The sequence below is a fragment of the Cyprinodon tularosa genome, unplaced genomic scaffold (assembly GCF_016077235.1).
Source record: "Cyprinodon tularosa strain WSP-4 unplaced genomic scaffold, ASM1607723v1 ctg406, whole genome shotgun sequence".
In the NCBI taxonomy this organism is placed as follows: Eukaryota; Metazoa; Chordata; class Actinopteri; order Cyprinodontiformes; family Cyprinodontidae; genus Cyprinodon; species Cyprinodon tularosa.
The window spans coordinates 326452-337270 of NW_024039126.1; the positions used below are offsets into that span (position 1 = coordinate 326452).

At 47.8% G+C, this 10819-nt stretch overlaps 1 protein-coding gene across 1 annotated transcript; it reads left to right on the plus strand.

Moving 5' to 3' along the window:
- Positions 1-745: 745 nt before the first annotated feature.
- LOC119791933 (adipocyte plasma membrane associated protein) lies at positions 746-6892 on the plus strand. The gene is made up of 9 exons (XM_038298325.1): positions 746-921; positions 1390-1506; positions 3100-3215; positions 3299-3391; positions 4384-4500; positions 4572-4746; positions 4822-4956; positions 5021-5213; positions 6147-6892. Exons 1-9 carry the CDS (start codon positions 830-832, stop codon positions 6354-6356), a joined length of 1248 nt encoding a protein of 415 aa, XP_038154253.1. The 5' UTR covers positions 746-829; the 3' UTR covers positions 6357-6892.
- Positions 6893-10819: the final 3927 nt, after the last annotated feature.

A 10819-nucleotide genomic window follows, 5' to 3' on the forward strand; every position in this document is an offset into this window, starting at 1 on the left:
ATCGATTCATTGATCTGTTCATTATTGAACTGATTCATTGATCCATTTACAAATGAAATGATTAATTGATCAGTTTTAATAATAAACGTATTCATTGATCCATTTATAAAATAATTGATCTGTTTATAAATAATTGATTCTTTAACCCTTTTACTAATAATCTGAGCTAACAATCTGATCTGAATAGTATCTAACTTTCCCTCCATTCCCAGGAAGCTGTTAGTTTCTTCTTCCTTTTGGTTCAGCTCAGCTTTTTAATCCAATGTTTCTGTTTTTCATCCATCATGGCGGATAGCGGCGCTATGGGCTGAATCGAGACGCCACAGATTTAATGCCGTTCCACTAATGAGAGAAAGTCAGAGCAGATATTATTATTAGTTTATCATTTATTAATTCAACCTTAATCCTCTATTCTATAGAGAAAGAATGAGGAGAATCTGGACTCTTTTCTCATTGGTTTGATTTTTAATAAGAAATAATAACATTTCTGTCCTTATGTTTTTGTGTCATTTTAACGCTGAACTTCTTTCCAGGTGGTGTAGAATCTAGAGTATGTGGTTCTATGCAGCAATCAAGAGATTTCTAAAGATTCTTTAAAATGAAAATTAGACTGAAATGTTCTGATATAACAAAATGTTCTTGAATACTTTACTTTTACTTTAGTAGATGATTACTGGTAGTACTGCAGTACTCCGCTGCTCCAGCAGGAGGCGGAAATGAGCGCAGCTATAAACCACAGAAGAAGAAGAGGTTCTTCTTCTTCTTCTTCTAGGTGTCAACAGCCGCTGGTCCAGACCACTGACTGAAGCCGAACCGAGTCCAGCCCAACATGAACGAGACCGCAGGAGTCCGCTTCCGGCGGCTGCACCGAGCTCACGTGATCACAGAGGAACTTCCGGAGCGGAGACTCAAAGGGTCCAGGTGAGAACCGGACCGGACCAGACCGGGGCCGCTGGTCCTGGTTCTGCTGCTAGAACAGGCAACAGTTCTGGAGAACGTTCTCCTGCCTGCAGGTTCTGATTCCCGGAGAAGATCCGGTTCAGGAAAGAACGGATCCGACCTGGGAACCAGAACTAACTGGTTCTGAAATGAAAACAGTAAAAACAGACAGGAGCCGAACCAGAAACCAGATTCTGAACCTCCAGAACCTTGAAGGTCCTGACCAGGCAGGTGGGCCTATAATCCGATGACATCACAGATTATTGGATTATTTAATCCCAAATAAAAACAGATCCATCAGAGGCAGAAATCCGACCGCCTCTGTGGTGACCTTTGACCTTCTTATTAGACCACAGGTTTCTGGGTTAACCTCAGGCAGAACCTGTTCACCCTGAGGAACCTCAGGCAGAACCAGTTCACCATCTAACGCAGCTCTGTCTCCCCTGGCAGCTCCTACAGTGGGAAGGTGTTCAAGGTGACCCTGCTGTCCCTGGGGGGCTTCCTGCTCCTTCCTCTGCTCGTCATCATCCTCATCCTGGAGTCTCCCATCCACCCTGAGGTCTTCAGGTAGGTCCACCTCAGAGTGGGGCAACCAAACATTGATCTACCTTGATGTTCTTAAAGGAATAGTACACCCAAAACATGATTAGCCTTCATTTTCTACTCACCCCCATGCTGAACAACACTCTGGAGTACTTTTTTGATATCTCAAATGCATCTGGAGATCTGGGAGGCTTCTTGCTGTCTGCTGACATTCAAATAATGGAGGTCTATGGCGCCCGAGGCAGAAAGGTCCATAAAAGTCCACAAAAAACGTGTCAATATTCCTCCATACTGCTCGTCCAATGTAATCCAAGTGTCCTGAGTGGGTAGCATCCAGAATTTACTCGAAATGAAGTCATTTAGAATGCTTTTAGAGCATAAACAGTAGTGTATAGGATTTCCTCAAAGCGCGTTCACGAGTCTACGGAAACCGCGGCAGACCAACCCAGATGAAAGTGCGCATTCAGCTCGGCAAAGAACTCATGCTCTTCCTCAACACTGAAGTCCTCAGACATTTTTCTTTCGTTGTTTCTTTCTTTGCACAGGTAAACAGCACATTTCTTCTTCTACGCTTGCATTATCGGCAGAGCAGACGCTGAATGCGCACTTTCATCTGGTTTGGTCTGCCGCGGTTTCCGTAGCGTCATGAACGCGCTTTCAGGAAATCCTATACACTACTGTTTATGCTCTAAAAACATTCTAAATGACTTCGTTTCGAGTAAATTCTGGACGCTACCCACTCAGGACACTTGGAATACATTGGACGAGCAGTATGGAGGAATATTGACACGTTTTTTGTGGACTTTTATGGACCTTTCTGCCTCGGGCGCCATAGACCTCCATTATTTGAATGTCAGCAGACAGCAAGAAGCCTCCCAGATCTCCAGATGCATTTGAGATATCAAAAAAGTACTCCAGAGTGTTGTTCAGCATGGGGGTGAGTAGAAAATGAAGGCTAATCATGTTTTGGGTGTACTATTCCTTTAACAGCCCGAAGGTTTTGTTCCTGCCTTAAAGAACCAAATCCTGCTGGGACTCTAACCCTCCGTCAGGATGGACCTCAGAGGTCCAGCTGTTCCATCAGTTTGACTTAAATAATCTTTACTGTTGAACTTCAATATAAATAAGTTTCCATCAGTGAAATGAACAGTTCTATTGATCAAAATGTTAAAAGTGTAGGAGAGACATGATGTAAAAGGTGAGCAAGCGATGTGATTGGTGGTGAACCTGGGGACGCAGTCATGTGTCATCAGAACAGTCCTGGAGTTTCTCCATGGACCTCAGAGGTCCAGTTGTTGGACCTACAGGCTGCAGACAACCAGAACCAGAACCATCTGCTAGGCTTGTTAAAGCTCCATTTTAAACATTTGCACCGGAGTTAAACTCCTAAAAAAATGAGTTGGATCCAACCAGAACCTGAACCATGCGCCTACTGGGCAGCTTCGTCCTGCAGCGACGCCCAGTGGCGGCGGCAGGACAGCCTGGATGGTCTGCTGGGTAATCGCTGACCTGTGGTTTTTATTTCCTGGACTATCAGCCCTGCAGATTGACCCTCATCTCTTTCCTTCCATGACCCGGCGTGCTGCCGCCCCCTCCTGGCCATTCCTGCCGCTGAAGTCTGAAGGATCCGCCTCTGATGAAGGGCTGCTGGGAGCCCAACCAGAAGCTGCGAGAGGCCCAGAGACTCTATGAAGACCAGATCCTTGGACCAGAATCCATCGCCAACATCGGGGGTCAGCTCTGCCTTCATCATCATCCTCATCCTCACCAGTGGATTCCAGAGGAACCAGAACTGAGTCTGTTTGTCTTTCTGCAGACGTCCTCTTCACTGGAACGGCGGACGGGAAAATCCTGAAGCTGATCGGACGGAGAGTCGTCACGGTGACTAGGCTCGGCAGGCTGCCATGCGGTAGGATCAGTTTGGTTTCGTTCAGCAGTGTGGGTTCTGCAGGGTTCGTACGTTCAGCAGCGTCCGTTCAGCAGCGTACATTCGTTCAGCAGCGTACGTTCGTTCAGCAGCGTACATTCGTTCAGCAGGGTACATTCGTTCAGCAGCGTACGTTCAGCATTATTCGTTGGTTCAGCAGCGTTCCTCTGCAGCGTGCGTTTTTACGTGCATTGCTCTGAAATGTTCCTTCACGCTGAAGCTTCCCGTGTCTGAATGCACATGCGTGATGGTGAGATGCATCGTCCTGCTGCTCCTCCTCCTGCTGCTGCTCCTCCTGCTGCTCCTCCTGCTGCTGCTCCTCCTGCTGCTGCTCCTCCTGCTGCTGCTCCTCCTGCTGCTCCTCCTGTTGACATGGGGCCATTTAGGAGCCATAAGGGAATCCTGACCTTTAGTTTTCCATGATGAGTTGGGAGCAAAGTGCATCAGGGTTCATCCAGAAGGCCAAAGCTCAGCTGATGATGATGATGATGATGATGATGATGACGTTAAGTTTTCATCGCTGGTCAAAATAAAGGAGCAGCAGCCGCTGGGAGAAATTCTTTGATTATCCAAATAATCCTGAACTAATTTAGCGATCAACTCGTTAGCTGGGGAACAGGAAGCTGCCAGAGACTCGGAGCCGATCAGATCGACTCGGATCTGTTTCCGTGTCAATCTTCTGTCGCCAACCTTTTCCTCTCCGATCATGAACTGATTAGCTCTGACGGTTGCAGCCCATAGCTCCTCCCACGGCGGGTTCTGATAGCATGCTAACCTTTAGACGCGCTACTTGACGCACTGAGGGTTCTGATGGGCATTCAGTCGGGTCACACCCAGTCAGACGTGGCAGATGGAGGTCCGAGGTCCTTTTAAGATGTTTTCAATTTTTCGCCTCAAACTGTGGCTGATGCCATCGGCTCTGAGCAGGGCTCTGATTGGCTAAAGCCTTTTTGTGGCTGTCTGACCTTCTGCAGGCTCCAGAGAAGACGAGCCCACCTGTGGGAGGCCTCTGGGGATCCGAGTCGGACCCAACGGGACTCTCTTTGTAGCCGACGCCTACCTGGGGCTGTTCGAGGTCAACCCCACCACAGGTGAGCTCCCTCTGGCCACGCCTCCTTCCACCTGCTGCCTTCCTGTTGGAGCTCAGCAGTTTTCTCTGCAGGAGCTGCCACCCGGTTGGTGTCGGGGGGTCAGGTGGTCGCTGGCAGGAAGCTGTCCTTCATCAACGACCTGACAGTGACCCAGGACGGGAAGAAGGTGTACTTCACCGACTCCAGCAGCAGGTGGCAGCGTAGAGACTACCTGCAACTCATCATGGAGGCCACGGCTGATGGCCGGTAGGACCCGTCTGGCCACTCCTGGACTGGAACTGCAAACCAGGGAAAATAAAAGCCTGTTTTTGTCTCCTTCAGGGTGTTGGAGTACGACGCAGAGACCAAAGAGCTGTCAGTCGTCATGGAGAACCTCCGATTTCCAAACGGCATCCAGCTTCTGCCCAATGAAGAGTCGGTTCTGGTTGCAGAGACCACCATGGCCCGGATCCGCAGGTACCCTGCCCCAGCACCCGGTCTGTCTGCAGGTCAGACAGGTCTGACTCTGTCCTCTCTCCAGGGTCCATGTTGCTGGACTCAACAAAGGGGGAATGGACACGTTTGTGGACAACCTGCCAGGCTTCCCAGACAACGTCCGTCCGAGCTCCACCGGAGGCTACTGGGTGACCATGGCTGCCGTCAGACCCAACCCCGGCTTCTCCATGCTGGACTTCCTGTCCCAGAGACCCTGGATCAAGAAGTTTATTTTCAAGGTGAGGTGTTTAGTGTGACCTTTGACCTGAACACAGCAGAGTTGCCTCTGTGAGAACAGAGAGCAAATGTGGTTGCTGCGAATAGGCTAACGTGCCCAGGGTGCCGCGGATAACGTTAGCCCTGTGTGCCGTGGACGGGCTAAAGTTAGCCCTGGGTGCCGCGGACGGGCTAACGTTAGCCCTGGGTGCCGCGGACGGGCCAACGTTAGCCATGTGTGCCAAGGACGGGCCAACGTTAGTCATGTGTGCTGCGGACGGGCTAACGTTAGCCCTGGGTACCGCGGATGGGCCAACGTTAGCCATGTGTGCTGCGGACGGGCCAACGTTAGCCCTGGGTGCCACGGTTGGGCCAACGTCTGCCCTGGGTGCCGCAGACAGGCTAACGTTGTCACTGGGTGCCGCGGACGGGCCAACGTTAGCCATGTGTGCCACGGACGGGCCAACATTAGCCCTGGGTACCGCGGACGGGCCAACGTTAGCCATGTGTGCTGCGGACGGGCCAACGTTAGCCATGTGTGCCGCGGACGGGCCAACGTTAGACATGTGTGCCGCGACGGGCCAACGTTAGCCATGTGTGCTGCGGACGGGCTAACGTTAGCCCTGTGTGCCGCGGACAGGCTAACGTTAGCCCTGTGTGCCGCGGACAGGCTAACGTTAGCCCTGTGTGCCGCGGACAGGCTAACGTTAGCCCTGTGTGCCGCGGACAGGCTAACGTTAGCCCTGTGTGCCGCAGACAGGCTAACTTTAGCCCTGTGTGCCGCGGACAGGCTAACGTTAGCCCTGGCTGCAGACATGGTGCATGCTGGGTAAAGAGGGAGGGAACAACACCAGCGGGTTTGGTCTGTTCTCATCTTGTGAACTGCGAAAGACTGAGGAACAGCCTGTTTGACAGAAGCTACAAGCTGCTGACCTCTGACCTCTGCCCCCCCGCAGCTCTTCAGTCAGGATGTTCTGATGAAGTTCGTTCCTCGGTACAGCCTGGTGGCGGAGCTCCATGATGGCGGCGTCTGCAGCCGCAGCTTCCATGATGCCGGCGGCCTGGTGGCGGCCTACGCCAGCGAGGCCCACGAGCATGATGGGAAGCTGTACGTGGGCTCCTTCCGCTCTCCCTACATCGCCGTGTTGGACCTGCAGAAAGCTTAGGCTGGGATCCGGACCAGAACCGACACCAACAGGGACGACTAGAAGAGACACAGACTCTGAGGTTCTGTTGAAGCCTTTGGACTGGTTCCCAGTAGCCTGAGGCCAGGCTGCACCAGCTGGTCCCGATCATACGGACCAATCAGAGCAGGGGGTGGGGCCTCTGTTGTTAACAGTCCAATAAAAGCAAAGAAAGCAGCTTCAGGGTCTGATGTTTGGGGGGGAGGGTGGGGTGGGGGGTTCTGACCAGAAACGGATGTAAACGGCCAGCCTGATGGAGGCGCTGCTGAACCGGAGCGTCGCCCGCTCCTCCATGGTGAACAACACATGCTGGTTCCTACCTGAACCCGGGTCCCGGCGGCCCCCGTCCAGAACCGTATCACCTAGAAGGCTGCAGCTTCTGTCTGCAAACAGAACTGACAGACTTTTCATTACCAGTGGGTTCCTTTAATGAGTCTCAGCGTTGCCATGGTTACTGGGACAGAGTCCTAGCTAGTCTGGAAAAATAGTTTCATTAATAAACAATCCTCTGGACTTTGTTTCCAAGTTTGAAGACGTTTCTCTTCCATCCAGGAAGATTTTTCAATCCAAAATGTCAGGAATAGCGTTTAGTTCCAGGTTTTAATCCAGCAGCCCAACAAAGCCTGGTTTTAGTTTAGAAAACATGCAAATAGAAACGGATGAACGGGTCCCCCCCCTTGGAATGGGGGGTCGTTGAGGTTTTTGTTAGGCTATGCCTGTAATACAGGTCTGCAGACATTAGATGGGGAGCCAGACCTGACCCCCCCCACATAACATTCAAACCACTCGCCACACAAGACATCCAGGCCGAGATCATTCCCCCTCCCTCCCCTTCCCCCACTAGCAGAGTGCAAACCCCTGAAGGGGTAAGCATCTGCCATAAGGTGTTAATGTCCCTCCCCCCAAGCCCAACAGGACCCGAGGCCCCCCAGCACACCAGAGGCACCGGCAGGGCCGGACATCCGGCTGTACACCGGCCCAGACCCCAAGCAGCCCTACCGAAAGAACCCCAAGCCCTGATGCCCTACCGGGGCCCCCATCCGAGGGGCCGACGTAGGACCCCCCGAGGCGTCTCAAGCCCTGCCCTGATGGGGTTTACAGACCCCGGGGTCAGACCCACCAGGCACCCCACTCCGAGCGCCCAAAACATGATTAGCCTTCATTTTCTACTCACCCCCATGCTGAACAACACTCTGGAGTACTTTTTTGATATCTCAAATGCATCTGGAGATCTGGGAGGCTTCTTGCTGTCTGCTGACATTCAAATAATGGAGGTCTATGGCGCCCGAGGCAGAAAGGTCCATAAAAGTCCACAAAAAACGTGTCAATATTCCTCCATACTGCTCGTCCAATGTATTCCAAGTGTCCTGAGTGGGTAGCGTCCATAATTTACTCGAAACAAAGTCATTTAGAATGTTTTTAGAGCATAAACAGTAGTGTATAGGATTTCCTGAAAGCGCGTTCACGAGTCTACGGAAACCGCGGCAGACCAACCCAGATGAAAGTGCGCATTCAGCGTCTGCTCTGCCGATAATGCAAGCGTAGAAAAAGAAATGTGCTGTTTAGCTGTGCAAAGAAAGAAACAACAAAAGAAAAATGTCTGAGGACTTCAGTGTTGAGGAAGAGCATGAGTTCTTTGCCGAGCTGAATGCGCTGGTTTGGTCTGCCGCGGTTTCCGTAGACTCGTGAACGCGCTTTCAGGAAATCCTATACACTACTGTTTATGCTCTAAAAACATTCTAAATGACTTTGTTTCGAGTAAATTATGGACGCTACCCACTCAGGACACTTGGAATACATTGGACGAGCAGTATGGAGGAATATTGACACGTTTTTTGTGGACTTTTATGGACCTTTCTGCCTCGGGCGCCATAGACCTCCATTATTTGAATGTCAGCAGACAGCAAGAAGCCTCCGAGATCTCCAGATGCATTTGAGATATCAAAAAAGTACTCCAGAGTGTTGTTCAGCATGGGGGTGAGTAGAAAATGAAGGCTAATCATGTTTTGGGTGTACTATTCCTTTAAGAGTCAGCAAGAGACGAAACAAATATATTTCCTTATTAGGAAAATGGCTGCTTATCAATTAACAGTTAGCTGAACATAAGATCAATCAATGCTAAATTAATACATTAACTGATAACTGAGAGATCGGTCTGATGGGGATGCAGATTCTGTCTCAACATTAATATGATCTTTGTACTGATTGATGCTGAGTTTATCCTGACTTTTCCAATTAATGACGATAGTTTTCTTTGCGATACATAACGCAGTAAAAACCATGCAAACTGATTTTTTTTTCCATAGAGCTTCCCTCAAAGTGTGTTTTTACAACCCAGGCACATTGATAGATCCTTACATAGCTGTACCCAGAACGTCTGAACCGGCGTGCATAACCATAACGCATGAAAATAATTATCAAGATGATTGCCCGTGGACAGATATTCATCTTGAATAATCTTTGACCTGTATAGTGCACTCTGTGGAGGATTTTGTATTGTATTAATTGTAAATTGGGGATTCTAGTCATGTTAAAAGTTCTTAGACATATCTGAGTCCAAATGTTTTGTTCAAAGCTGACTGATAAATCCTCCTCCCATTTAGTCATAGGAAGAGATATTGTATCATCCAGTTTAGACAGCGTCCTGTATAGTTTAGACAGTAGTTTGGGGGGGGTTAACTCTAGAAACTCTGATATATTAGCTGGAATTATTAAACCTCCATCAATATGCTTAAATTAATTTCTAATTATAGCTTTGATTTGCTCATATTCTAAGAATTTATTTTTGTTAATGCCATACTGCAAATTTAATCTAGCAAATGTAAGAAAAGTCCAGTTCTTATTCTTCCAGTACGGAAAGTTTATCTCATTATTGTTTTGTAGAATGTCCGGGTTATTCCAGATGGGTGTACGACTGCACGGGATAAGTGATGAGTTCGTTATTTTAGGAAATTCCCACCATGCTGTCAGGGAAGATCTGATGTTAATATTTTTAAAACAGGCTGCCGTTTGATCTTAGAGCTAATAAACGGCAAATCTGAGATTATTATATTACTGCATATTTCCTGTTCTGTGTCTATCCAGGGCTCATCTAAGGGATTATGTTTTATCCATTTAGAGATGTTTTGTAATATATTTGCTAAGTAGTGTTGGAAGTTAGGTCAATCTAGTCCCCCTCTGTCTTTAGTTTTCTGTAGTGTCTTTAAGTCCTTCCAAAGAAATTCAGAGATGGAAGAATCTAGAGATTTAAACCATTCGGTTTATGGTTTATTTGGGATAATTGAAAATAGGTAGTTAATTCTGGGTAGGACCATCATTTTAATTGATGCTACCCGACCCATAAGGGAGATCGGAAGCCATTTCCATCTTTCTAGGTCCTCTTCTATTTTTTTTAAAAGAGGGATGTGGTTGAGTTTTGGTAACTCAGCTAGTTTAGATGACAGAGTAATTCCCAAATATTTGATATTTCCTGATTGCAATTATAAACCTGAAGGATTCTGAGACTTTTGAGAAAGATTCTAGTAAACTAATCACTTGAGGGAGGCAAGTGTTTGAGTGCTGGAGATAAAGTAATACATCATCTGCGTAAAGACTAATTTTATGCTCTATTTTCATTACTTATAGTTGCCGCTGATTTATGAGTTTCTTGCAATAAAACAACATCTGCATTTAATCTTTTAAGCCGGTTAAAAATCTTCAGCTGTTTCTCTCTGGTGCCAGCTCCATGGTCATTCCATGTCACAAACCTTACATTCACCATAGGTGTGAGTGGGAAGATGAAAAGTACATGACTCTGAATAAATAGTTATACCTAGACGCAGGTAGCATCAAACCGTGTGATTGTGTGAACCAGAGGGAAGAAGCAGACGATAAGATAAAGGAAGACAGAGAATTAGGAAAGTAGAATGAGTAAGAAATGGTGAAAGAAGAAGAACCCCAGCCCCTGCTTCCTGTACCAGCTGTGACTAACAGCCATAGTGTGCCAACGTGCTCTTGAGCTGAGCATATCAGCGTATGATTTCAAGATTTCACATCAGGACTGAATTACAAGTATATGGCTGTTAATGCTGTAGTATTTGTCTGTTTGCAGATTGTGAACGATGCCGTATACTTTATACTGTGTCTGCTCATTAGCCTTTAATCATGTTTTAGTTGCTTTTTTCCCCTCAATATAACATGCAACATATTTCAGCTCATGACTTTTTCAAACGAGAAATACGACAAACACAGCATCATCAATCTAATAAAGATTTACTACATTAACATTTCCCAGTGAATGACTTTCTATTTCCTCTCCTTTCTACTTTCTAACATTAGAGCCAATGTCAGTGGCTAACTCGGTCAATGTCTTCCAGTCAGTCTGAGACTAATGTTAGTCTACAGACTATACTATAGGATCATCGGCTATAGATGGATTTATTGCTTAGTTCAGGGTTAGTGCAGCA

Bases quoted from the DNA above. Each gene is read 5' to 3' on its own strand.
- LOC119791933 (XM_038298325.1), top strand. From the start codon at position 830: ATGAACGAGACCGCAGGAGTCCGCTTCCGGCGGCTGCACCGAGCTCAC. The intron at 922-1,389 runs GTGAGAACCGGA...CTCCCCTGGCAG, and splicing joins CGGAGACTCAAAGGGTCCAG to CTCCTACAGTGGGAAGGTGT. The intron at 3,392-4,383 runs GTAGGATCAGTT...GACCTTCTGCAG, and splicing joins GCTCGGCAGGCTGCCATGCG to GCTCCAGAGAAGACGAGCCC.